Here is a 27,891-nt window from a genome sequence, read left to right as displayed (position 1 = left end):
GCTGGGAAGAGCTGGTGCCCAGGCAGGTTGGTGGGCTGCTGGCTGGAGCCAAGCTGGGTCTGGGGACTGCTAGGCAGTCAGGTAAGAGGGCCTGGGGCCAAGTGGTGCCTCTAGGGATCTGTGTGCATGTGTGAATGTGAGTGTAGGGCCGTCTGGAAGCTTCTGGGGCAAAGTTCAGGATGAGCGGACAGAAAGTGAAGGTTATGGGTGCAAAACCTTCCCAGGAACAGTGATTTAACTCAGGGTGCTCTGTGATCTGTGCCCTGGAGAAGAAGGCTGGGTGCTAAGGACTCTGATGGCTGGGCAGCAGGTCCCGCTTGCCACAGGGGCAGGACTGGGCACTCTGCTGTTCTGCCCAATTTTTTGTGTCCGAGAGATCCCCAAGGAGCCAACATCGATGCAATCACATGAAGGTTTATTCGACAAGCTTAAGCTTGGGCCCAAGTATACCCGACACAGCGGAATAGGGACTTGGACCCTGAACCAGATTACATTCAGAGTTTTTAAAGGCAGAGTAGGGGTGGACCTGGCGGTGGGTGAGGACATAGGGGATTAGGGATGATGTCAGTCTCTAAGGAATTTTGGAAGCAAGGTCTCTAGGACCTTGAGGGGCTAGCTATTGTTGGGAAAAAAGTTATTTATTACCAGTAATAAAAGTCTTCTCATGAGACCCTTTAGATGTATATCAGTGGGTCATATGCTTGGGAATGAGTGTTGACACTATCTTGGAGGTTTAGAGATAAAGTTTCCTCAAGGAATTGTTAAAGTAGACTTACAGGATCCTGGTTGGACCTGTTGGAGTAGGGGGTCGGTCAGGCCAGGATTGTCCTTAGCAAAACCTCAAGGTGAGGGCAGGTGAGTCCCCAGGGGAGAGCCACTCTGTCTGTTTCAAGGGCTTGTCAGTAGGTAAGGAATTTTAATGATTTTCTTCTGCCTCTGTTTCCCCACATCATTCCCCCCTGAACAATGTTGACCCTTAAATCTTTAAGGTTGTTGAAGGTGGAAGGTCTCATCTTCTGTAACTTCTTCCTGCTGAATAGGGGGGTAGAGTTGACCCTACCTACTTGGGTCAACACTGGTCAGTTGGGGGGTGTGTAGGGGAGTTAGGAAAGATGGAGGCAGCTGAGTCCAGGAGAGAATGCTTAGGTGATCTTCCCAGGTGGAAAGGATCCTCTGTGGAAGTTAGGACAGCAAAGGAGTTGAAGTCCGGTGAGGAGACACTGGAGAAAATAGCAAAACATGATTAGCGTAACAAAAAGAAAATGAAGCTCAAATAAGTTTTTTTTTGCTATTTGACAAAAAACCCTTTTCCAGTCCAGGAGTTTAAATCAATCTTTAAAGGAGAGAGGGACGGCTTAAAATGCTAACTTGAGTAGGTCAGAACCCGGGAAATATTTTGTGATAATCTGGAACGTCAAGATGGCTGCACTTAGGCCAGGGCTGGACTCGACGTGGGTACAGCCTTGTTTTTCTTGGCCTCCACATTTCCCCCTCTCAGAGGAACCTAAGGTAGGACCCAATCATGGGTCCAAGCTGGCCTCAGTAACAAAGTCCAGTGGTTGGTATTGCTGTCTGAGTACCATGAGTTGAACTGCACCAACTCCATCTTTGACAAAAGTAACTAATCTATTGATAATGCAGGGCCCGAAGGTAAGGAGGGAGAGGACAATGAGGGGTCCGGTTAGGGTGGACAGCAAGGCAGTTAACCATGGGGAATGACTGAACCGTGATTCAAACCCACCTGGCTGCTCTTCCCGTTCCCGTTTGCATCCAGCCAAACCTTCTCTGACTTTTGCCAAAGATTCTCGGACAATTCCTGAGTGGTCCGTGAAGAAGCAACATTCCTCGTTTAAGGCAGCACATCACCCCCCTTGTTGTAAGAAGATTAAATCGAGTCCTCTCCTGTTTTGAAGGACAACCTCAGACAAAGAGGTTAGGGAGCCTTGGAGGTGGGAAATAGAGGTCTCTATCTGTTCTGTGTCCAGATCCATGGCTGCCCTGAGACGGTTATAGTGGGAGTTCTGTACGGCTAGTGAAGCAATATCTGTCCCTGCACCTGCTAACCCCGTTCCCAACAGCATGGCGATGGTGATAACTGAGATGGGCTCTCTTTTATCCCATCTGTGGGTATCTGCATCGAACCACAGAAGTACCTGCTCGGGTGTCTGGGTGGCTCAGTGGTTAAGCCGCTGCCTTCGGCTCAGGTCATGATCCCAGGGTCCTGGGATTGAGTCCCGCATCGGGCTCTCTGCTCAGCGGGGAGCCTGCTTCCTCCTCTCTCTCTCTGCCCGCCTCTCTGTCTACTTGTGATCTCTCTCTGTCAAGTAAATAAATAAAATCTTAAAAAAAAAAAAAAAGAAGTACCTGCTCATCTGAGTGGTAGATAATTTTAGGAAGTAGCTGAACTAACACACAGAAACCCTTTGTCTGATTTAGAATCTGACCATGAAGACAGGGGGTAAGGCCTGTAGAGCATGCCCTCCAACCATCTTGAGGAGGTAGGTGGTAGTCTAAGTTAGATATAGGTCTTGTCTCATTACATAGGGACCGGTATTGGGGTGAGGGGGAGTCCCTGACCTGACACTGATTGTAAAGTGAGTCCTTGAGTCTTTTGATGCCATCTACGGGCATTAAGGTGGGAGATTATGTTGTACTGACCCAACATTGCGATTCCCTCATAGAAGGGAGGCTGGATGTCATAGCAGAGCCAGCAAGATTGGGTAAGATTGGGCTTGGTTGCATTGAGGAACCTGTAAGCTTGGAGCATCAGGTCCCAAAGTGGGTGCTGAGAGGGGCTGAGGAAGGGAGGATCTTGCGGGAAGGAGGCAGGGACAGGAGTGATGGTGTCTGTGTCAGGGGTGTTATTGGACGCAGACGGCGTGGTAGGTACAGGGGAGGGTGCTGGGGAGTTAGCGGTTGTCCGAGGTTTGGGCGGAGGAGGTGCTAGTGCAGGGTTTGGGCCTAGGTTAACCTGATTATTCTGGGCTGAGAGTCTCAAGATGAATAGTTTTCCCAAGTCCTGGGAACTGAGTCTTACTACGTCATAGATTCTTAAGCCCCAAGTAAGTCCTACCTGCCATCTCGTATCTAGTTTTCTGGGCTCTGTGAATTTTAGGGTGATCAGATTATTGGTTTCAGAGCTCTGCGATGTGCGGTTTCTTTTAAGAGTAATTAAATCATCTTTGTTGGGAGCCGCCCACCAAATTTCGCCAGTGGAGACACAGCTCCCGCTGGCACAGTAAAAGTGGGAGGGGCCCCCACACTGCCTTGCCTGGTTTTCCGTAAGGTGTCCTGGGCAAACATAAAAATGTCATTTGTATAGTTGGCTTCTTAATCCGTGGAGATGGGTGTCCCCCAAGTAGTTTTGTTAGATCAAGAGTAAGGTCAGGGAACCAAGCCTGTGGTGGGGCACTTTTTGAGAGGGAATATACAACCTCTGCATTAGAGACACTTATTACCTGTCATGTTAGGTTAAGTGGTTGGTGGGATTGGCCCTGGCGTGAGGGGGACATGGCATAAGCAACATTAGTGGGGTAAGTGAGAATGGCGCAGTCTTAGCTTTAAGGGATTGTCCTTGTCGGGCTCACATTTCCATTCTGGAACAAAGTCCTTGACAACAGCGTGTGGGTCAGCTGGCTGGATGTGGGTGTAGTGGACGCAGGGAGTAATCCCACCGACCTTGAGAGCGGTGGGAGTGGTCAGGATCACGGTGCAGGGTCCCTTCCAGCGCGGTTGGAGTGTCTGGTGTTGGTGTCTCCGAATGTACCCCCAGTCACCCGGTCGATATCAATGAGGGTCCGGGGGCGGCCCAGTCTCGTAGAGGGCCCTCAGCTTTGGCCACACCTGTTCATGGGTTTGTTGTAACATTTGGAGGGAGAAAGGGAGTTGGTGATCATCAAACTCAGCAAGCACCTTGGGTTTTAAATTAGGAATAATAGGTGAGGGACTCCCGAACATGATCTCATAGGGGGTAAGTCCCATCTTATATGGGGAGTTTCGTACCCTATATAGGGCGAAGGGGAGGAGAGTCACCCAATCCCCGCCAGTCTCCAGGGCTAATTTAGTTAAAGTCTCCTTTAATGTTCTGTTCATCCTCTCTACCTGTCCTGAGCTCTGGGGCCTGTATACACAGTGTAATTTCCAATCTGCCCCAAGTACTAGTGCCCACTCCCTATGTTACCTTAGAGACGAAGCCTGGTCCATCGTCTGATCCAATCTTAATGGGAAAACCAGACCTCGGTAAGATGTCTTCCAGCAGTTTCTTGGTCACGGTCTGTGCGGTTTCATGTTTGGTGGGAAATGCCTCTGTCCATCCTGAAAAAGTATCTACAAACACTAGTAAATACCTGTACCCATATTTTCTAGGTTTTCCCTCAGTGAAGTCCACTTCCCAGCAGGCTCCTGGGCGGACCCCCCGGGTGCCCAGGTTAGATCCATGGGCGGTGGCATTAGTTAATTGACATGCGTGGCAATTTGCCACAATGTTCGATCTTTGATCGGGAGTCTTTGATGGTGATCTTTGCATGTCCCACCACGTCTTCCATTTTTTTGTTCCCATGTGGGTGCTCCTATGCATTTTGGATAGGACTCGCCATCCCAGTTCCTCTGGTAGGATTATGCTGCTATCGGCAGCTCTCCACCAGCCACGTAGCATTGCGTCATGGGCAGACGCTTAATCCACTGTAAGTCTGCGTCAGTGTAGTTGGGGTCGTCTGGCAAGCTCGGTGCTCCCGGATCAGGCAGTGTGGTCACTAAGACATGGTCCACCGAAAGAGCTGCCTCTTTTGCCTTTAAGTTGGCCAGCCTGTTTCCCCTGGCCACTGGCGTGTCTGCTTTTTGGTGTCCTGGTCAATGGATAATGTCCAGTGCCTTAGGCAGCCAGAGGGCCCTTAGTAGCTCAAGGATTTCTGCCTTGTTTTTAATAGTCTTTCCTTCTGCTGGTAAGAGCCCTCTTTCTCTATAAACGGCTCCGTGGATGTGGGCCGTGGCAAAGGCATACCTGCTATCAGTATAGACGTTTATCCGCTTGCCTGCTTGCATTGTTAGCGCCTTGGTTAGCGCAATCAGTTCTGCACGTTGGGCAGATGTACCAGCCGCTAACGGTTCTGCGCAGACAGTCTCTGTCTCTGCGGTCATAGTGGCCCCCGCATACCTGATTCCTTCCCGGACAGAGCTACTGCCGTCTCTACACCAGGTGTTATCTGCATTCGGCAGCGGTCGGTCCTGGAGATCAGCTCTGACTCCATGCACCGGAGCCAGGATTTCTTGGCGGTCATGAAGAGGGGGTTCCCAGTCAGGGTTAGGGAGCAGTGTCTCTGGGTTTAAGGCTGTTGGCGCCTGGAACAGAATTCTGGTAGGGTTCAAAAGCAAGCCCTAGTCATGGGTCAAGCGGGCATTGTTGATCCATCATTCTGGGGTTTTTGTTCAATGGCATGTGGGGTAGTGACGTATAGTTCCTGCCCCATAGCCAGCTCATCAGCATCTTCAACCGTGGTGGCCACTGCAGCAATAATTTTTAAGCATGGAGGCCATCCAGAAGCCATGGCATCTAAATTCTTTGAGAGGCAGGCCATCGGCCTCTTCCAGGGGCCTATATACTGAATTAGGACTCCCTTCACCACCCCTTCCTTTTTATCCACATAAAGGTGGAAGCGCTTAGTCAGATCAGGCCGCCCAAGTGCCGGGGCCAAAAGCAGGGTTTGTTTAAGGTCATTGAAGGCTGTGTTCATGGCCTCAGTCCACACAAAGTCCTGTCTTTGCTTTGTGGCCTCGTAGAGGGGCTTAGCGATTTCAGCGAAACCAGGGATCCACAACTGACCGGTAGAACCCAGCCGACCCCAAGAATTCACGCACCTGGCAGATGTTTCGAGGCTTCAGGATCCTCATGACGGTCTCCTTCCGTGCATCCGTTAACCACCTTTGTCCATCTCTCAGGCTGTACCCCAGGTAGCTCACCTCCGTTCTGCATATCTGGGCCTTCTTAGCTGAAGCCCGGTATCCCAGAGTTGCTCTTGTTTGGAGCAAATCCTTGGTGCCTTGTAGGCATGTTTCCTGATCCTCTGCTGCCAACAGGATATCATCTACATATTGTAATAGAGTCAGATTAGGGTGCTCGGCATGGAACTCACCTAAGTCCTCGTGTAGTGCCTCGTCGGGGATGGTGGGCGAATTTTTGAATCCTTGCGGTAGTCGAGTCCAGGTGAGTTGGCCATTGATGCCCTTGTCCGGGTCCGCCCATTCAAAGCGAAGAGGTCTTGGCTCTTTGAAGCCAAGGGTAAGCTGAAAAAGGCATCCTTTAGGTCTAGCACTGTGTACCAAGTCTTGTCTGGGGGCAAGGTGGAGAGGAGAGTGTAGGGGTTTGGGACCATAGGGTGCATGTCCATCACCTGTCAGCTGACTTCCCTCAAGTCCTGGACCGGTCTATAATCATTAGAGTGTGGCTTTCGCACCGGCAGCAGAGGAGCGTTCCATGCCGACTGACAAGGCCGCAGTATGCCCGAGTCTAGCAGTCGCCGGATGTGTGGGGCGATCCCTGTCCGAGCTGTGAGAGGCATGGGGTACTGGCGGACCCTGACTGGATCTGCTCCTGGCTTTAGTTCCACGTATATCACCGGCTGATGTTGGGTCAGTCCCATTCCCCCGGTTTCTGCCCACGCTTGGGGAAACACCTGCAACCAGTGGTCAATGTCAGTCATTGGTGCTGGGGGCATTTGGTGAAGACGATATTCGTCCTCCAGGTTCATGACAAGCACCTGGATTGGGTGCCCCTCTTTATCCAGAACCTTTGCTCCTTTAGGGTGGAAACTAATTGGGCTTCCATCTTGGTAAGTAAGTCCCGGCCTAACAAGGGGTAGGGGCACTCAGGGAGGACCATGAAGGACTAGGATACCCGGCCCACGCCGAGATCCACTGTTCTTTGTGTCCTCCACGGATATTGTTGAGTGCCTGTGGCCCCCTGTACCCATGAGGTTCTATTTGTCAACTTTCCTTGAGGTTGTAGCAAGACAGAGTGCTGTGCCCCGGTGTCTACTAGGAATTTAATTGGTTGCCCCTCCACTTTAAAGGTTACCCCGGGCTCGGGGAGGGGAGCTGAACCCCGACCCCCCTAGTTGTCTAAATCTTTGACCTCTAGGATAGTAGCAGAGGCCTTTGGGTTTTTTTTTTTTTTAAGATTTTTTTTATTTATTTGACAGACAGAGATCACAAGTAGGCAGAGAGGCAGGCAGAGAGAGAGAGAGAGAGAGAGGAGGAAGCAGGCTCCCTGCTGAGCAGAGAGCCCGATGCGGGGCTCGATCCCAGGACCCTGAGACCATGACCTGAGCCGAAAGCAGAGGCTTTAACCCACTGAGCCACCCAGGTGCCCTGGCCTTTGGTTTTTTGTTGGGGCAATCTTTTACCCAGTGGTCTTCTTCCTTGCAATACACAATTATTCAGTTTGGGGCGTTCTCGACGGGGGCTGTCCTCCTTACCTGCTCCTGAACCCAACGTCTTGAGACGTCTCTGTTTTTCACGTGGGTCTTTCGCGGTCGTGGCCACTAGGATCTTAGCTAGGTTCTGGGGCTGGCGGTCACTTATCTTAGCCTGTTGTTCCTCCAGGCTCTCTCTCTCTGTTATTGTAGACTCTTTCTGCCACCACAACAGAGCCTGTAGGCTCTTTTCTCCTAGTCTTTCTACACTCTGCAATTTCCTTTTAATGTCCGGAGCGGCTTACTTAACAAAAGCCGTAACAATGGCAGCTCTGGTTTTTGTGGCCTCTGGATTCATAGGGGTGTACTGTCAGAACGCCTCTATGATCCTTTCTAGAAAAGCCGCCAGACTTTCATCTTTACCCTGTCTTACATCATATACCTTGGCCAGATTGGTGGGCTTGCATGCTGCAACCTTAAGACCTGCCACTAGAGTCTGGCGGTAGACCCGGGGCCTCTCCTTACCTTCTGCCGAGTTGTAGACCCGAGTGGGGCGAGACAAGGGGAAAGCTGCATTTATGAGATCGGAGTTCTAAGTTGGCTGTCTGTCGTCACCCAGGATGGCCTTTCGGGCTTCCACCTGGATTCGCTCTCTTTCCTCAGTGGTAAAGAGAACCTGTAAGAGCAGCTGGCCGTCATCCCAGGTGGGCTGATGGGTGAAAAGAATAGTATCCAAAAAACCACTCAGATCTTTTGGGTTATCAGAGAACTTGGCATGTTGGGTTCTCCAGTTGTATAGATCACTAGTAGAGAATGGCCAATATAACATTGGCTGTCTCCCCGTTTCATCGGGGGGTCCCATGGCACGGAGGGGAAGGACAGTGGAATCGGCCGGTCCCAAGTTTGGGGCTGGGGCTGCCCTATGGGTCCATCTATGTGTCTCTGCTGCCACCCCATCCATGGGGGCCCCTCCATCTGGGAGGGGGCGCGGCACTCCCTCAGCAGCCCCTGATGCTTCTGCTGGAGGGGCAGACGGGAGTGGGGCGAGGGGACCTGGTAGGGCGCTGGGAAAATCAGGTCCTCTGTGGGAGTGCCCTGAAGGACTGGGGAAAGCGGAGTCTTTGGTTCGGACTCTGTTTTCTTGTCAGACTTTGGAGTTGGGTTCCGCAGGGCTAGGATCTCAGATGTAGGTCCTGCTTTGGGAGGGAGAAAAGGTTTACGCCAGGAGGGAGGATTCTCGATCATGTCCCGCCAGACCAGGCTATAAGGTACTTGGTCAGGGTGGCCGTGTGGTTTTTCTCTGAAGATGACAGCCTTAACCCGTAAGATAATGGGCAGTTGAAAAGTTCCCTCCCGGGGCCACCCAGCAGTAAAAGCTGGCCACTCAGACAGGCAGAAAGTCTGAAACTTTCCCTTTCGTATGTCTGTGCTCCGGTTACGAGCTCTCTCCCTGACATCCGAGAAGTGGTCAATCATCAGAGACAGAAGGGTCGTCTGTGTCTGTCCCATCACGGCCTCAGCCCACAGCAAGACAAAGACACTTATGACAGTTAGCAAGAACACACTCACACCAACGATCCAGCGCGGCCGCGAAGACAAAACTGTAAGTAAGTTAAGGGAGGATCTGACCGCAATGGCAGCGGATTCTCCCCACAGAGGAGGACTTCGTCCTCCAGGTGGGGGCAAGGGACGTCTCCCAAGACCCCCGGTTGACGGCCCGCCAGCGCGTCTGCTGAAGCCAATGTCGACCCAGATACTGCTTGGAATTCCTACAGGTAAAAACGCAGGCTGGAGCTCCCAGAAAGTATGCGCGCAAACAGGAAAATGAGTGCACTCACCAGCCGGCGCAGGACCCTCCGGGGCGGGGTCCTGGGGGTCTCTCAAATCGCGGTGGGACCTCCACATGTTGTGCCCAGGTTTTCGTGCCCGAGAGACCACCAAGGAGCCAACACCGATGCAATCACACGAGGGTTTATTCGACAAGCTTAAGCTTGGGCCCAAGTATACCCAATAGCGGAATAGGGACTTGGACCCCGAACCAGATTACGGTCAGAGTTTTTAGAGGCAGAGTAGGGGTGGACTTGGTTGTTGGTAAGGACAAAGGGGATTAGGGATGATGTCAGTCTCTAAGGAATTTTGGAAGCAAGGTCTCTAGGACCTTGAGGGGCTAGCTATTGTTGGGAGAAAGGTTATTTATTACCAGTAATAAAAATCTTCTTGTGAGACCCTTTAGATGTATATCAGTGGGTCATATGCTTGGGAATGATTGTTGACACTATCTTGGAGGTTTAGAGATAAAGTTTCCTCAAGGAATTGTTAAAGTAGACTTACAGGATCCTGGTCGGACCTGTTGGAGTAGGGGGTCGGTCAGGCCAGGATTGTCCTTAGCATAACCTCAAGGTGAGGGCAGGTGAGTCCCCAGGGGACAGCCACTCTGTCTGTTTCAAGGGCTTGTCAGTAGGTAAGGAATTTTAATGATTTTCTTCTGCCTCAGTTTCCCATATCACTGCCAGTGCTGTTAGTGTCACCCAGGTGGCCTCTGGAAAAGCCTGAGGGACAAAGAGGCAGAAACAGTAGATGGTCCTTGGGCCCAATTCATAGAGGCAGCAGTAGAGGCCCAGTGAGAAAAGGTGACTTGGCCAAGGTCATGCTTGCAGGGACCTGAACCCAAGCCCCAGACTTCCCACTGTACTGCTCCACAATAGGGAGGGCCCAGGGCTCCCACCTCAGCCCCAGTGGTGGCCACATGCTGTGAGAGCCATGTGTCCCTGGCCACGGTCTCTTCTCAGCCCTTGACCTCAGTCTGGGAGGCCTGGGCCCTTATGGGCATCTGGGCTTGATGAGGCTGTAGGAAGTTTGGGGGCTTGTTCATTTGATAAGCTTGCTCTTTTCCTGAGGGCCTTTAGTGTAACCCAGAGGGCTGGGAGAACCTGGGGGTTGAGCCAGGGGCATTTGGCTCCTAAGGATGACTGGCAATTAAGAGGAAATGCTCATACCTTTAACCACCACTACCATCACCATCACCAGCAGCAGCAGCTCATAGATAAAGTGTGGCATCGTGTTAAGAGCACAGATGCCAAAGTGCACTGCCTAAGTTTGAATCCTGGTCATGCCATTTTCAGCTGTGTGACCTCGGACAGGTTACTTAACCTCTCTGGGCCTCAGCGTCATTATCTATAAAATGGAGCTAATAAGTGAACCTATCTCCAGGTTGTCGTAATGATTATACAAGATGGTATACGAGGTCCTTGGCACCATGCCTTGCTGGCAGTAGGTCCCACACAACTGTTAGCTATTGTTATATGTCAGGAATAGAGTCGATGCCTTCACGATATGGCCTCACAGTGTCTGCATGGTGATTCCGTGATGCCCAAACTCTTCTAGTTTGTTGTATGATTAATTCATTCTCATTTTTCAGGTCTCAGTTTTAATGGTCATTTCCTGCCCTTCCTGTTCTATCCACAAGTGTCCTAGTTCTCCTCTTTAAGACTCCCTGTATGTGTGCTTTCCTTAGTAGTTTTCACCATTTTTGATTATGTTGTTTGTCTATACAGTTATTTGTCGAATGCTGATCTCCCCATCAGCTCCAAGAGGAGATGTCTGTCTTGCTCACCTTGGTATCCTCAGTTCCTAGGTCAGGGCCTACACCTCGTGGGTGCCCTGTAGACATGCGGGAGAAAGGGTAAGCGTGCCTGCATGGCTAGAAGGCCCCAAAGAGATGGTGCCTCTAGAGGACTCCGCTGATGTCTGACAGAATAGAGCAGAAGGGTTTTTGGCACAGAGAAGTGGAGACTCTTGTTTGGGTCACACAGCTAGAAATACAGAGCTGGTTTCTAACTTTGGTCCCTGATTGACCCCTTAAGCCCAGAGCCGAGGTGAGACCCAGGCTGAGGTATGCTGACTCTGAGTGACCCACTGGTCTCTCTCCCTTAGTGCCATGTCCAGTGTCCTGACGCAATGGGGGGAGGAGGGGTGACTTAGACTTTGCCGGGCCCAGGGAACCTCAGGGCTATTTCCGCCAGGGCCCTGGGGTCCAATCCAGAGACAGGAGATCTGGAACCCTCTGGTGGGCATAGCCAGGACTAAGAAAAGGTGAGCAAGAAGCTTGGGCCCTGGAGGGTGAGGGAGGCTGCAGCGCTCCTCCTACTGGCCAGTAGTGGAACTGCAGGGCGTGGCTCCATGCTTTTTCTGCCCCAGAGAAAAAAGATGGGTTGCATTAGCTTCTTGAAAAAACCCTTCTATTCCCCTCACTTCCCATTTCCTCCCTTTTTGTTTCTTGCTTTTTCCCAGGGGGTCATTCACTAACTGTGCCTTTGCTTCAAACCTCCCGACGGTTTCCCCTTGCAAGCGTAATTAGGATAACATCCCAGCTCCTGACCGCTAGAAGGTTCCCCGAGGGCCTGCCCACCTCTCCTTGCTCGCCTCCTGTGCCCAATCTCTTCTCCCTGCACTGGCAATGGCCCGAGTTCATTTCTCCCTCAAGGTGCCTCCAACTGCTCTTCCCTCTGCAGGAATGCTTTTCCCTGGGCTCCCTGCTGTCACTCCTCTGGAACATTCCCCTTGGAGAACTTGCAGATGAAAAGAGAATTCAAAGCCCTCTTGGTCAACCCGATACTCTCAGATCCGATTTGCATCCTGATCCAAATTGTTAGAAACCCCAAACACTGGGTGCCTGGGTGGCTCAGTGGGTTAAGCCGCTGCCTTCAGCTCAGGTCATGATCTCAGGGTCCTGGGATCGAGTCCTGCATCGAGCTCTCTGCTCAGCAGGGAGCCTGCTTCCCCCTCTCTCTCTCTGCCTGCCTCTCTGCCTACTTGTGATTTCTCTCTGTCAAATAAAAAAAAAAAACCCAAACAGTGACTGCAAAACCAACATTAAATGTGTCCCATTTAACAAGACGATTGGAAAGGTGAGCGATTACCAGATATTGGATGATATTGGGAGATGATTATTAATAGTTTTAGATGTGATAATGATATTGTGATGACTTTTTAAAAAAAAATTAGCATCACTGAGATACGATTTCTATAAAATAAAATTAGCCTGGGTGGCTCAGTGGGTTAAGTATCTGATTCTTGATTTCAGCTCAGGTCATGATCTCAGGGTGGTGAGATGGAGGTCCCCGTTGGGCTCCACGCTGGGTGTGGAGCCTGCTTAAGATTCTCTCTCTCCCTCTCCCACAACCCCTTCCCCCTGCTCACTCTTACTCTCTTAAAAAAAAATTAGTTCACTTTGAATAAGAATTCAACGAGTTTACACGAATGTTTACAGTTGTGAAACCATATGGTTATATTGTTTAAAAAGTTCTTTGCTTTGGGGGCGCTGGGTGGCTCAGTGGGTTAAGCCTCTGTCTTCAGCTCAGGTCATGGTCTCAGGGTCCCGGGATCAAGTCCCGCTTCAGGCTCTCTGCTCAGCGGGGAGCCTGCTCCCCCCCACCCCTGCCTGCCTCTCTGCCTGCTTGTGATTTCTCTCTCTGTCAAATAAATAAATAAAATCTTTTAAAAAAATAAAATAAAAAGTTCTTTGCTTTTAGAGGTCCATGCTGAAGTATTTACAGATGAAGTAGTATAGGAAGAAAATCTAATAAGAATAAAGGAGGGAAAAAGCATTGTACAGGGACGGGGGTGGGCACAGGTGGGGATGGAAGAAAGCAGGCCACGAGCACTTGCCTGAGCCGAGAGATGGGTTACACCAGAGGTTCCTTAGAGAGTTCTCGATATTTTGCTGTGTTTAAATGCTCCATAATTCAAGTTTTAAAAAAGTTTTTCTCTCTTGAGAGACTCTTTCTGACCATGTTTGCTAATACACTGCTTCCCACCCCCATCACCCCTGCTTGAAATTGTGTGATTCTGTCTCCCCAACTAGAATGTGAGCTCTGGCAAAGCAGGGGCTGCCTCCGACTTGTGCGCCCCAAAAACATGGACCCACCTGGCACATAGTAGGTGCTCAGTAAAGGTTTTTTTTTGGCATGCATGTATGCATGAATGAATGAAGAATGGATGAATGAATGAATTTTCCCACGCTCATTCATTCATCACCAAGTATTGGCCATGTTCTACACCCCCAGCCCTGTGGGCAGCCATAGTTACAGAATGAAAGAGTCCCTAGTCCAAACCTTTTTGTCCAGATGGGGAAACTGAGGCCTAGGGAGGAGCAGATACTTGCCTGGAGTCTCACAGCTTGGTAGCCAGATAAGGCTAAGGAGCCCAGCTGAGGCTCTTCTCCTTCACCCTGTGCCCCAGGGAAGGGGACTCTTGCTGGAGCTGCCCAGGCTATGGCCTTCATGATCTCCTGCAGGCCTCCCAGTGGTTGCTGGAATGGAGAACTCTCTGACAGGCTGCACTATGCCTGAGTACTTCCACACAGTCACTCCTCTGCTGGAGAGCTGGGCGCTTTCCCAGGTGGCAGGCACGACTGTCTTCCTCAAGTGTGAGAATGTGCAGCCGTCTGGTTCCTTCAAGATCCGAGGCATTGGGCATTTCTGCCAGGAGGTAAGGTATTGGCAGGAGGGGAGGAGTGAGAGGGTTCGGGAAGGAGGAGCGGGGAGATGGATGCTGACTGGCTAGGGATGAGGGCAGGAGGGGAGAAGTAAACTTGTATGGGGCTGGATGAGGGGCGAGGAGTGTTGGGGTGGGCTAGGAAGGGACTGACTCCATCCCATACAGGCTCTATGACATTTGCCTGGGTCAGTCCTCAACCCCATTCCTTCTCTTCCCAGGCGGCCAAGAAGGGATGCAGACACCTGGTGTGCTCCTCAGGTGACCCTCAGGGCGGGTCCTCAGGGCTGCGTTGGGGGGAGGAAGAGCTGGCTAGAGCTGCAGTAAATGTCCAGGTTTCAACCCCCTCAAGATGACCACTTCATGTGTCTTCTTTAAGCCCTCTTCCCATATTCAGGACTCATATCCGAAGTGACAGAAACCCATTCCATACATGTTTAAGATACGGGCCCCAAGAACTGGAAATTCTTGGGATAAGTGGCTTTCAGGTATAGCTGGATCCAGGAGCTCTCCTTTGTATCTCTTTTCCCTTGACTTGTCTTTTTTCTATACTAGCTTTATTTTCATACAGACTTCATAGCAGCAAGATGGCCATCAGGAATTCTGGGCCTGCCTCCTATCATCCTGTCAGCTCTAGTGAACAGGAAGCAACCCCTTCTTACTGGTTTTCCTCAATCCATCATTTGGTCTTTTTCACCTAGCTTGGCTTATGTACTCAGCCCTGAACCAATCATGGGTTAGGGGCTTGAGTTCTCTGATTGAGTCCATCTAGATCACATACCCACCTCTGGGACCAGAAAGAGAACTCAAAGTTGGGGCATACAAGTGCTGGGAAGGAGTGACCCACAAAGGGAAATAGAGGGGAAAGAAGATGGTGTGTTGACTGGCTAAAACAATGGCACCCCCTTCTGTTGCTTCCACAGGGGGCAATGCAGGCATTGCAGCTGCTTATGCTGCTCGGAAGCTGGGCATCCCTGCCACCATTGTGCTCCCTGAGGGCACCTCCCTGCAGGTGGTGAGGAGGCTGCAGGGGGAGGGAGCTGAGGTGCAGCTGACTGGAAAGGTAAGGACCCCAGGAAGGAGAAGCCAGCTGGGGTGGGCTCTTCTCTTTACCCCCACCTCAACCCTAGGAGAGGGTAGCTCCCTGCTTTTTTCTTTCCTTTTTTAATGAGCAATGCCCTGAGCCCAGTCTTCTGGCTGAGCTGAGAGGTGGGAGCGAGGCATATTGTACATGGAAGCCTGGGACCTCCTGCCTCTACCTACCTTGAGAAGACTTCATCGGCATGAACCCAGGAGAAACAGGAAGCTAAGGGACCAGGAGTGTGTTCGTCTCCTTATAACCTCATTAACACTTGGTATTATTCATTTAAAAATGTTTGCCATTTGATGAGACAAAGAGTATAAAGAAAGGTGATGGTGGCATCATTTCTCATTCTGAGACCACCCCAATAATGAAAGGTGCCCATCACCAGGGATTGCGCTGATTCATCTTGTTGCCACAGAAACAGAAATGCAAACATGTAATCCTTCTACCTTCCTAGAAGGAAGGAAAACATTTCCCTGGAAAAGAGATTTTTTTTTTTTAAACCATTAAAATTAAAACTAAAAGCTGGTCTGCAAATACTTAGTGTCCAGCTTCCTTCCTTGCTTTCTCCCTTCTTTCTTCTCTTTCTTCATCTATTCAACTGTCCTCCCGTCCATCACCCTCTCTCCCGTTCATCTGGCCATCTATCTGTTCATCCATTCACCCATTTATCCACTCATCCATCCATCTGTCCATCTATTCATCCATCCATCCATCCATACGTCCATACATCTGTCCATCCATCTGTCCATCCATCCATCCATCCATCCATCTGTCCATCCATCTGTCCATCCATCCATCCATCCATCCATCCATCCATCCATCCATCTGTCCATCCATCTGTCCATCCATCCATCCATCCATACATCTGTCCATCCATCTGTCCATCCATCTGTCCATCCATCCATCCATCCATCCATCCATCCATCCATCCATCTGTCCATCCATCTGTCCGTCCATCCATCCATCCATCCATCCATCCATCCATCCATCTGTCCATCCATCCATCCATCCATCCATCCATCTGTCCAACCATCTGTCCAACATCCATCCATCCATCCATCCATCCATCCATCCATCCCCCCAACACCTTTCTCCCTCCTTCCCTTCCTTCCTTCCTTCCAACTCATACTATGTGTCTGTACTAGGTTAGAGCTAGGGATATAGAGATAGTAAGACGTTGTCTCTACTCTCATGAAGCTCAGGTGTTGTTGGGGAGACACACAGATAACCAGATGGTGATAAGAGACTGCAGTAAGTGTTGTGATGGGAAGAACACGGCCCTGACGAAGAACAGAGAAAACATAATGTTTTAATCAGCTATTGCTGCTAGATTGTGCTGCATAACAAACATCCCCCAGATATCAGCGGCTTATGAGAAACCCGATCTCTCTTGCTTGTGGGCTTGTGAGTGGGCCAGGGTGGCTCTGTGCCAGGCTGCAGGCAGGATTAAGGTTTGCATACATGTCCCCCACATCCCTCTGGACTGGTGGCCCCCTCGGACGTGTTCTTCTCCAAGTGAATGGCAGGAGGAGTGGGAAGGAAGGCCCTTTTGAGGCTGTGGCTCAGAACGGCTACACTGACACTTCTGCCACATGCCACTGGCCAAAGCAAGTCACACGGCTGGGACCTACATCAGTGTAGGTGAGGAAATGGACTCTGGCCCCTGGTGGGAGGAACAGCAGTCACCTGACAAAAGGCGTGGACGTGTGATTCTAATGGAGGGAGGGGGAAGAGAACTGGGCAGTGGTCCTGTGCCTCAGACCTGGGGAGGTGATCCAGGAAAGGCTCCCCAAGAAGGGTCCCCTGTGTTATCTTGAAAGGGAAATACAAGTCCTCCCATTGGGGAGAGGGTCATGGGCAGAGGAAGGAGCCTGGAAAGGCCTGGAATGGGAGTGAGCCTGGTGCACTCCACTTGCTGTGGCCTGGCCCCTGGGGGAAGGGGTGACAGGTGAGGCTGGAGAGGGGGAGGGGAACAGTCCCCTTGGCCGACAGGGTAGCTCGTAGGTGAGGCTGGCATAGGGCAATGGGGAGCCATGGCTGGAGTCTGAGCAGGAGAGGGGCACGGTGGGCCCTCATTCTGACTGCTCTTGGGCCGTGGACAGGAGACAGGAAGCTCTTGAGTGGCACTAAGGGCTGCATAGTTCTGGGGCTCATGTTTGTTTCAATAACTCTAGAGAATGAGGCCCATCTCTTTGGTTCGACGTCTCTGTGGAGTCTCTGTGGACAGAGACTATCTCTTTGTCTTCTCTGTGTCCCCTGGTACAGGCTGGGCCCAGCATGGGTGTTGCTGGCGGCCAGAGGATGGGCGAAGGTGACCTCCGGCCCTTTTGTCACCCTCTGTCCCTTGGAGGAGGGGCTGTTATTTGTCACTTAGCTTCTGCTGGGGTTGGCCAGAGCGGGGGCCCCTCCGAAGTCCTGTCTTAGTTTGGGGTCCCCAGCAGCAGACCCTGAGACGAGGGATGGGGTGCATGTAGTTTATTTGCGAGGTGATTACAGAGATTGTGAGGACATAGAAATGAGACAGGGAAAGGAAGAAGGCTCACAGTGGTGTGTCCGGGAGTCATCTCTGTGGGCAACTGGGGTTCAGTCCCCACTTGGGGCTCCCACGGAGGACACACACAGGGAGGGTCAGAGGGCCTGCCCCTCGGCACTGAAGTCTATCCTGCCCACTGCCCCGCAGAATCCCCTGGCCAGAAAATACCCTGCAAGTGACCTCTGCGCTGGGCTGCAGGGACGTGGACTTCTGCCACAGATGCCAAGCCCACGAGAAAAGTGCACCCACCTTTGATGTGGTCCACGTAGGTCTGTCGAGACCCAGGCTGCCTCTGGCTGCTTGAACTCAATTGGCAGGTCATCCACTGGGCAATCGCTGGTTTTCATGGACACCATCTGTAGGGGCCAAGTTGCTATTTGGGGCTCTGATTTCAGGGGGCTTCTCACCTATTGGCTGGTTAGAAGCAGAAAAACTGCTTAGCTGGCCTTGGAGCTCACCCTCCCCTACCACTGCAGGCCAGCCTGTTGGGATTGCGGAAAGCACGTGACATCTACTTACCCGACTGGAAGCCTCCGACTTTGACTGAGGAGGCTGCTGGGCCCACCCCAGCTCTGGTCTCGCCCTTGGGGTTCTCCCCAGCCCATCAGACCCTGGGGCCAGGCAGGAGACCTCAGGCTCTGCTCCAGCCTCCACAGCAGTCCGATTCCTGGGGCTCCTGAGGCCCTCGCTTCTCTTTAGGTCTGGGATGAGGCCAGTCTGAAGGCGCAAGAGTTGGCCAAGAGGGATGGTTGGGTGAACGTCCCTCCGTTTGACCACCCCCTGATCTGGTAAGTTTGTTGCCCCCCCCCATGGAGCTCAGGGCCCAGACCCTCCTTGAGTTGGGGTCCTTCCATTGGACAGAAGGGGAAACTGAGGCCTAGAGAGGAGTAGAGGCTCAGAAGGCAGGCACACTGGGGTTCAGACCCTGCTTCTGCCACTTGAGAGTTGTGACTCTACAAAGTACCTCTCTTCCCCAGGCCTCAGTTTCCACATGTGTACAGTGGAAATGGCAGTAGTCAATCCTACTTATTCAGTGTGCTTTGGGACGCATTTATCCATTTGATTCTCCCCAGAGCCCTTGAGGTGGGAGTTTGATGTCCATTCCACAGGCACAGAGTGCTCAAGGAACTTGCCTGAGATCACACAGCTAGTAAATGGCCAAGACATCGGGTCCCAGGCCCAGAACTTGCTGGATGTCAATTGATAAGCTCGTCCCCTCTTAACACACACACTAATGCTGCGTCTTTCCAAGATCATGGAGGGGATTAAATGGGATAATGTCTGAGAACATGGCTGGGAGGTGGAGGGAGGGGAAAGAATGAGTGAATGAATACATTGAATGGATGAACGCTGAGCGAGCTAAGGGTTGCAGGGTCTCTGCTCCCCTTGCTGTGGATGGGGGTTGGGGTGGTGATGAGGAGAGTTTGTGTATGTGTCAGCCTTTGGGAATGGGGGCCTTTCTCATCCTGCTTTCTCCTCCCCCAGGGAAGGCCATGCCAGCCTGGTGCGAGAGCTGAAGGCAGCACTGGGAAGCCCACCGGGGGCCCTGGTGCTGGCAGTAGGGGGTGGAGGGCTCCTGGCTGGGGTGTCAGCTGGCCTGATAGAAGTGGGCTGGCAGCATGTGCCCATCATCGCTGTGGAGACCCAAGGGGCCCACTGTTTCAATGCAGCCATCAAGGCAGGCAGGCTAGTCACACTGCCAGAGATCACCAGGTAGGCATGGGCTAGGGGCATGTGTGGGGGCTGGGGGTGGGAGTGTTGCTGTCTTACCAGTACCCAAGAGACTCAAGTTCACCCTAGGACTCCAACCACAGTAATGTCAGAAGGCAATGCCAAAAATGTAGATGAAAGATATGATTCATTGAAGTTTCAGTAATGGATAAAAAAATTTCATGGGTCTGTATCATTACAAAGGCAGTTTACGTGTTTTGCAGGTAAGTGAGAAAATGTAGGCAAGCCATAAGCAACAGAAAACAAAATGGCGCCTTCCATTCCACCCTCCAAAGATGAACAATGGGTTACGTTTTCCCGGTCTTTGTTTTCCCCTTATGCACGCATAGTTACATACAAGTGAAACGAGCCTGGCACATAGTAGGTGCTCAACAGATGTTTGTGAAGTGAATGAATGAATCGATCATATATTTTTATGATCATATATTGATCATATTGATCATATATTTTTAAGTTGGGATCGTATCCTTCCTAAACTCTATTTTTCTAGTTCATGTGATCTATCATGAACACGGTTTCATTTTTTTTCCTACAATATCATGAGAGAACTTTTTCCTTGTTACTTTCTGTAACCGATTTTAATTCAACGGAGAAAAAGTTCGCATGAACCAACTAACTAACTAATAGAGAGTGGCCAGCCTCCAGACCCTGTGTCATCTTAACATCCTTCGTTGTCATCACCCCAACCACCCTCACGGATGCTGTGTTAGTTTCCCAAGGTTACCATAAAGATGACCACAGACTAGGTGGCTTAAAAGAACAGAAATTCTTTCATAGCCCTGGAAGCTAAAAGTGTGGCATCAAGGAACTAGCAGGGCCACACTCCCTCGGAAGGCCCTAGGGTCTCCTTCAGCTTCTGCCTCTGTCTTCATAAGACCTTCTTCTCTGTGTGTCTGTCCTTTGCTTGGAAGGGCACCCGCCATTGAATTTAGGGTCCAGTTTAATCCAGCGTGACGTTATCTTCTAATTCCATCTGCAAAGAACCTAGTTCCAAATTAGATCATATTCTGAGGTTCTGTATGGTCGTGGATTTGGGGAGAGACACCATTCAACCCTCTACAGATACCAGCACTGCCCCTATTTTATTAAACACCCATTACGTGCTGGAACTTTCCATATCGTGGTGTAAGACAGCAAGGTGGCTGAAATCAGAACAGTCTATTAAGTCATCTCTATTAAGCACCTATTGTATACAAGGTTCTGGCTGGCCAGTTAGAGAAACAGTCTTTGCTTCAAGGAGAATTCTGTCTGGACATACGAATCTCCTTAATGTCTTTCTGGTACCGTTTCTACTCCTATCTGATGCCATTCACCCTCCAGTGTCTCCATGCTGCCTTTCCCTGAAAATTATTTGTGCCTCTAACCCTGGGGTCTTTCCTGTCCCTCGCACTGGAAATACCAGTCCCTCCTACATTGATGAAATGCTCCAGGGCTCAGATGGGCAGTTGCTTCTCATAGGCCCAGCTCATAGGCCCCGAAGACCTTCTGCGTCACTCCTCAGCTGTGAAAGAGCTTGTAGATGGGCAGGTTTGGGCCCCTAGTTGGGAAGGAGGGGGCTTGAGCATGGGGACTGGCTATTCAGCTCTGAGTCCCTCGTACCTCCCTCAGAGCCCGGCCCAGTGGAGCACTCAGGGAAGTTCGTGGATTTGCCATTTTTGTAAAGGATACCGCTCTCCAGCCTGGGGCTCTGACTGGACTCACCTGACAGTCACCTTGCTGGGAGTTCTGTCCACTCTCCCACTGGACTCCAGCTCCTGTCCGGCCCTTGTCCCCACCCCGGGGCAACAGCGCTCCCCTGGATGGCTGTCACAGCCCTTCTCCATCCCCGGGCTCTGCTTGGAGCTTTATTGAGATAGACTTCGTGTTTCATGTAACCCGTCCTCTTAGAGGGTAGAGTTCAGTGATTTTAAGTATATTCAGAGTTGTGCCTCCATCACCAAAATCCCTTTTAGAACATTTTCCTTTTTTTTTTTAAGATTTTATTTATTCATTTGTCAGAGAGAGATCACAAGTAGGCAGAGAGAGAGGGGGGAAGCAGGCTGTCTGCCTAGCAGAGACCCTGATGCGGGGCTCAATCCCAGGACCCTGGGATCATGACCTGAGCCAAAGGCAGAGGCTCAACCCACTGAGCCACCCAGGCGCCCCCCTTTTAGAACATTTTCATCACCTGTCCCCAAGTCCCTCCTCCCCTCCAACCCCCGGCGATTACTGCTCCACTGCCTGTCCCTAAGGACTCGCCTGTTGGGGACATTTCCATTTGGAGGAAGTCATACAATACGTGGCCTTTTGTGTCTGGCTTCTCTCACTCAGCCTCACGTCTCTCGGCTTCATCCGTGTTGTCGCCCTCACTTCATTCCATTTTATGGCCAAATACTACTCCCCCGGGTAGCCGGACCCCATCTTGCCTATCCCTCCCTCAGCGGCTGCCCTGTCTGGGTTTCGGGCTACGGGGAGTCGTGCTGCTGCTCGTAGGGACCTTTGCGTGTGGACCAACGTGTCCGTTTCTCTGGGCTGCGTCCCTACACGTGGTATTGCTGAGCGTCCTGTTGCCCCGAGTCCTTGGTCTCCTGGCAGGTCAGGGCGTCCTTCCTCTGCTGCCGACCTCCGGGACCCTTCACCCCCCACCCCCTGCTTGCATAAGGGGTGCCTTCCCCAGGCTCTCAGGCCCAGATCCACACTCCCCTCAGCCCCACTCCAGCCGCTGGCCTGTCTTCCTGCCCCTTGGCTGGGTCATACTCCTTCCTGCCACCAACCTCTGCTCACGCTGCGTCCTCTGCCCAGAATGTTCCTGCCCCTCCCCTTCCCTCCTTTCGGCCGGGATCTCTCACCCCAGGGAGATGGCCCCACACCTCTGTTTCAGGGAGGGGCCCTCCTGGTGGTCTCCCTCTGTTTATCTACTCAATTCTCTTTCCCCTCCCAGACTTTGTTCTTACGTATTTATTTATAAGCGAGGTTTCTAGGCAACCGAAAACGTCATACTCATCTTGGTCCTTACCAGGTGGCCATCCGGGAAGCTCCGCATCCTGCTGTCTCACCAGCAGGAGTGGAGTCACCAGCTGTCACCACACGAAGGGACGACCGTGTTATTGACTCTTCCCTGGGCTGGACTTTCCATCCCTGTGGCTTATTAATTTTATAACTGGAAGTTTGTTCCTCTTCATCGTCTTTATCGGTTTCGCCCAGCTCTGTCCCCCCGCCCCCGCCCCCAGCCCTCTCCCTTCGGTGACCACTAATGACGGGTCTGTAGTTGGGCCCGTTTCTCTCTGGCTGTTTTTGTTGACTTTGCTCTTAGTGACCGCGCTGGTGATAGCCACCACCAGCCCTTCCGAAACCTTACTGTGCATCAGGCTCTCTTCTACGCATTCGGACCATTTGAAACTCCACCCCCACGGCACTCTCGTGAACAAGGAAGGGACAGTCGTCACCTCCATTTTCAGACTTAGGAAGCTGACGATCGGGGAGGTGCAGTGACCTTCACAAGGTCCCCCTGCTAGTACGGGGCTCAGGTTTGAAATCGGGCAGCCTGGCTCCGAGAGTTCTGAGCTCTGGGCCTCTCGGGGCTCAGGGCCAGTTCTGATGGGCTCTCCAAGGGCTCTGCCGGGCCGGAAACACTGCTCGGCTTGGGAAGGAACCAGCAGGTGGGCCATCCCAAGCACAGAGATAAACAGAATGGACGCCGGAGCCCGACTGCCTGGATTTCAATCCCCACTGCTACGTTCAAACTCGCTGTGTGTGCTTGAGCTACTTCCCTAACCTCCCTGAGCCTCTCAGTTTCCTCCCTTGGAAAACGGAGCTCATACATTTCTAACTCCAAAGGGGGATTATGAGGATTAAGAGAGGAAACACATGCATCTATCACCTGGTGGATAGTCAATAAATACTAGTTATCGTATAGACATGATAAGTAGCTATGAATGAATAAGGTACAACCTAGTCCGTTTCCATGCTTGGATTTCTGGGGTCTGTGCAAGGATGGCCACAATCGTGGTTACAGAGTTGGAGGGGGTGGTGTGCCTTTGTTGGTCCCTCACGAGGCGCCCAATTTGGGGGCCACTGCCTCGGAGCCAGTGCTCTGCTGGGCTTTTGCAAGGCTGAGCCCCCAGTCCATTGCAGGATGGGAAGGGGGCCTGAGGCTTAGAGGGCTGGGTCCGTGAGGGCAGAGGCCCAAGGAGTCCCCAGCTCTGCCCCACACCCCGGCCCTCCCTGCCCCCGCCTGCCCTCTCCCACAGCGTGGCCAAGAGCCTGGGTGCCAAGACCGTGGCCGCGAGGGCCCTGGCGTGCACGCAGGAGCTAGACATCATCTCCGAGGTGGTGGAGGACGGCCAGGCTGTGAGTGCTGTGCAGCAGTTCCTAGGTGAGTGAGACTTGACCTCCCTCCCCAGGCTCGGGGACCTCCGAAGACCCTGGGTCTCTGGGTATTCTGTCTTGTCTGTATGCTCCGTGCCTACCGCAGGGCTGGGTGCACACCAGTTATGTGACAAGTGCATGCTGAGCCTGTGGAAGGGTAGGGCCAGAGGCCACGGTGCTGCCTCTAGCCTCCGGACATTTGTATGTGCTCTGCTGCCTGCTGGCCACGCCCCCACCCCCACCCCGGGCCCCGTTCCCTGCCGATTTCACGTGACTTGGGGCTACTCAGTCAAAATGGCGCCTCCTCCGATCTTCCACTCTCATCCTGCCTGGGCTGGAGACTCCCCATGGCCTCTGTTCATGGTTGCCTGGTTGTTATTCATCTACAGTGCTAGATGCAAGCCCCGTGGGGGTGAGGCTGGGCGTGTCCTCTTTACTGGGGTGACCCCAGGGCCTTCCTAGCATAGGGCCTGGCAGAGAGTGGGTGCTCCATAAATATTTGTCGAATGAATGGGTGAATGTGTGAGTGAATCGAAAGGTAGATAATGGGTGGATGGATGGATGGATGGATGGACGGACACATTGATTAATGGACACATTGATGGATGGACAGACAGACAGTCAAGTGATGGATAGGGGATGGATGGATGAATGCATGGATGGATGGACGGAAGGATGGATGGATGGATGGACACACTGATTGATGGATACACTAATGGATGGACAGACAGACAGTCAAATAATGGATGGGGATGATGGATGAGTGGATGGATAGAGAGATGGATATGTTGATTGATGGATACACTGATGGATGGACAGACAGACAGTCAAATGATGGATAAAGGAATGGATGGATGGATAGATAGATGAAAGGTGGATGGATGGAGGGATGGGTGGTCAGATTGATGGATGGAGAGAGGGTCAGGCAGATGATGGATTGTGAGCTGGCTGGCTGGCTGGCTGGCTTCGTGGATTTGCGGTGCCCAGAGCCTACCGAGCACTAAATGCTTCTTCTTCCCTTTCTCTCTTCTCATGCACTCCGTTCCCCTGCTCCGGGCAGATGATGAGCGCATGTTGGTGGAGCCTGCCTGCGGGGCCCCTCTGGCTGTCATCTACTCAGGCCACCTGGGGAGGCTCCAGGCCGAGGGCCACCTGCGCCCATCCCTGGCCTCGGTCGTGGTCATTGTGTGTGGAGGCAACAACATCGATAGCGGAGCGTTGCAGGCTCTGAAAGCCCAGGTGGGTCAGAGCTGACGGTTCCTCATCCGGGATGCACACCCCCATAGCAGGCTGAGGGCCTCTCTGCTCATGGACGGCCATGGAAGCTGCTCCATGCTTCTGTGCCAGCTGCCTCCTGCAGGAAGCCCTCCTGAAATGCTTCCCTTGGCTCCCCTGCAGACCTAGTCAATAAACACTCCGAGATGAATTTGTGACTCCAGCTGGTCCCATCTTTCTGGCTCCGCGAGCTCACAGAAGGCCCCCAGCAACCTTGAGGCTGGCCCTGCTTGAAGGGACTCTTCCTCACACAGCTGGGACCAGAAAGCCAAGGATTCAAACCTTGGAGCTCTGAGACAGTCCAGCTGTGCTGAACTCCTAGCAGGGCTTCCCTCACCTGGGGGACCTGCCCAGGAGGAGAGGGGGTCATTCTGCGCAGCTGTACGGAGACCCAGGTGGGCAAGGACAGTAACACCTGGCTTTCTCTAGTGCTTTGTATGTGCTGGAAACTCCTCTAAGACCTTTCCACTCATCGCCTTCTGTAATGTTCGGAAAGGCACCATGAAGCAGAAACCATTATATCATCCCTCTTCTAAAGATGGGGAGACTGAGGCACAGGATGGCGACCAAACCCACTCGCTGTCCTGGCAGGCACGTGGCCCAGCCATGCTCAAACCCCGTGATTTTCAATATGGCTCTATTTCTTGGACCTCAGCCTTCTTCGTGTGCTGGCTAGTGGTGATGGGACCCTGAGGTAGGAAGCAGGACTGACAGTGGGTTTGGACTTAACCTGTGGGTCGCAACGAGGGTGGGTGCCTGTCCTGGAATTGGGTGCCTCTCCCCCATGGGGAGAATCTCTTAGAAAACCGAGGGGGGGAATTTGAATCTTTGGGAGCCACCAGGGGGCAGCAAAGTGTCTCTGATGGGGAAGCCTGGCTCAGGGCAGGGAAGGCCGAGCCCTGCCCCTCCGGCCTCCCTTGGCTCTTTCTCTAGAGGGGGCCGGCCCTTACCCCATCTGGGGGCGTGCTGAGGTCCCAGCGATGGCTAGGACCCACAAGAGCTTGGCATTGGGGAGCCCTATCCAAACCTCACTGCCTTGCTGGAAACAAGGCTTGGAGCAAGGAGTCCACCAGGCATCACAGCCCCTCTTAGATAGTGAGGCCTTCCCCTGGGGCCCCCTTTCCAGCCTCCTGCAGACTGTGTGTGCGTGGGCAAGTGCTCTCCCTTCTCTGGGCCTCAGGCTGCACCTCTGTGCTGGACGGGGCTCACTTGCAGCTCCCACCTCCTTTCCTCTCCCCAGGCTGTTGCCCCGCCAGGCACCACCTCCCTCTCTCAAGAGGAGAACCTGAGGGCGGCAGTGACGTCCCTTTGCCTCTGTCCCCTTCTCTCCTGGACCCCAGACACTGCCCTTCATTCTCAGCTTTGTGCCTCCCGAAGCCACCGGGCCCAGCAGTATTTCCTTGGAATCTTACAGCGTGAGCTCCCCAGAATAGAGGGGGCGCAGAGAACCCCAGCAGAGGATTCAGCCAAAATCGAGCCTGACGCTGTTCTTCCTCACCAGCCTTGAGCAAGCGAAGCTCTGCTTCAGAGCCTCAGTGTTCTGATCTGTGAAATGGGTGGTTTGCGGGTTCTTGCTACGGACCTGGCATATGTCAATCAAGGTTGGTTCTTACTATGTCCTGAGCACTTCTCCCCAGCCACGAGGGGTGGGAAAGAGCCAGAATGTATCCACGGCTTGAGTACCTGCCACGTGCAAATGGGCCTTAGCAGTCATTTCGTTTAATCCCCTGCAATCACCCACGTGGTTGTTACTGTAATGGTCATTTTTGCAAATGAGGAAACTGAGGCACAGAACAACTGAGCGCTTCCTTCAGTGAGTGGCAGAGCTCACCTCAGTCCCAGGTGTTCTGTCTCCCAGTTGGGCCTCTGCCCTCGGCCACACTCCTGGGAGACTCGTCAGCTGCTGTTTGTTCCCTTTCTGGTCTCAGTGGGCCAGAGATAAGAAGCCGAGGGCCCTGTTGACCCCATTCAGATAACACCTGCCAATGATCTTACTGTAGCCCTCCCTGGCTGACACCCCAGGATTGCCAAGGGCAGGATGGGGGCGCAGGGAGAGGGCAAGGACATGGGTGGTGGAAGCCGAGGCTGTGGATACCATGCAAAGATGACATGACCTGGTCTCGCAGGTCGGGGTATGGGCACAGGGACCCTCACTTTCTGTCTCTGCCCTCTCACACCGCTCCCAGGGGGGATCGGGAAGCCTAGCCGAGGGTCTTGGGAGCAGGAGCGTCTCTGTGTTTGTCCAGGGCTGTGCGGAGAGCTTGGCAGCCTGGGCCGCCAGCTGTGTGTACCTGTCTGGACACGCCCAGCCTCCCCCTCTCCCTGCTGGGGCCCCTGTCCTGGGTTGGAGGACCCCGTGGGCTCCCTGCGGCTTTCCTCTGTCTTCTCACTGGGCTGATTCCAGCACCCTGCCTCCCGAGACCTCTCCTCCATCTAGTCCTTTACTCCAGCCTCAAGCCTGGGAATCCAGACAAGGTGGATGTGAGGAGGGGGCCCAAGGTCATGCCACGGCTGCTCCCCCTTCCCCAGCCTGGGCAGGACCTGCACAAGGCAGGACATGGGGCCCCGTACCTGTGGAGTGGCAGGTTGTTTGGGACCCTCTCGTTGGGGACGTGACAGCTGAGGCTTTGTGTCCCTAGTCGTCTGTGTGTGATTGTGTGTGCACCCGTGTGCTCACGACCCTGCATGCACGCATGTTTGTGTCCACGTGTGTGCCTGTGGGAGAGTGTACACACTCGTGTATTTATGAGGGAATAGTGCCATTGAGCGAGGGTTACCTGATTTCCCTCCAAGTGTGCAATGCTTCCCATTTGTGCATTTGGGACTTAACATCTCATCACTAGCCCCATATCAAACTTAGGTGTCTGCAGAGAGGCAGGGAGCTAGACTTTTGGGAATGGTAGGGACTGGAGCAAACTGAAAGCTTCTGCTCTATGGAAAGGAGGCAGCCACTGCTCGAGCGCAGTGTAACAGATCTCCCGGTTGTTTAGCTCAGAATCAAAGCAATTTGGGAAACA

General features: G+C 52.5%; 1 protein-coding gene across 1 annotated transcript; it reads left to right on the top strand.

Annotated features, from left to right (window-relative positions):
• Positions 1-25,025, top strand: SDSL (serine dehydratase like). Its single transcript, XM_082698251.1, has 8 exons — positions 1-81; positions 13,702-13,895; positions 14,123-14,162; positions 14,825-14,964; positions 18,221-18,309; positions 19,007-19,234; positions 23,482-23,606; positions 24,660-25,025. Exons 2-8 carry the CDS (start codon positions 13,722-13,724, stop codon positions 24,851-24,853), a joined length of 990 nt encoding a protein of 329 aa, XP_082554377.1. The 5' UTR covers positions 1-81; positions 13,702-13,721; the 3' UTR covers positions 24,854-25,025.
• Positions 25,026-27,891: the final 2,866 nt, after the last annotated feature.

Source organism: Mustela nivalis (assembly GCF_964662115.1).
Source record: "Mustela nivalis genome assembly, chromosome: 14".
In the NCBI taxonomy this organism is placed as follows: Eukaryota; Metazoa; Chordata; class Mammalia; order Carnivora; family Mustelidae; genus Mustela; species Mustela nivalis.
Note: the sequence above shows the minus strand (reverse complement) of the source record. Positions and strands in the feature narration are given on the sequence as shown.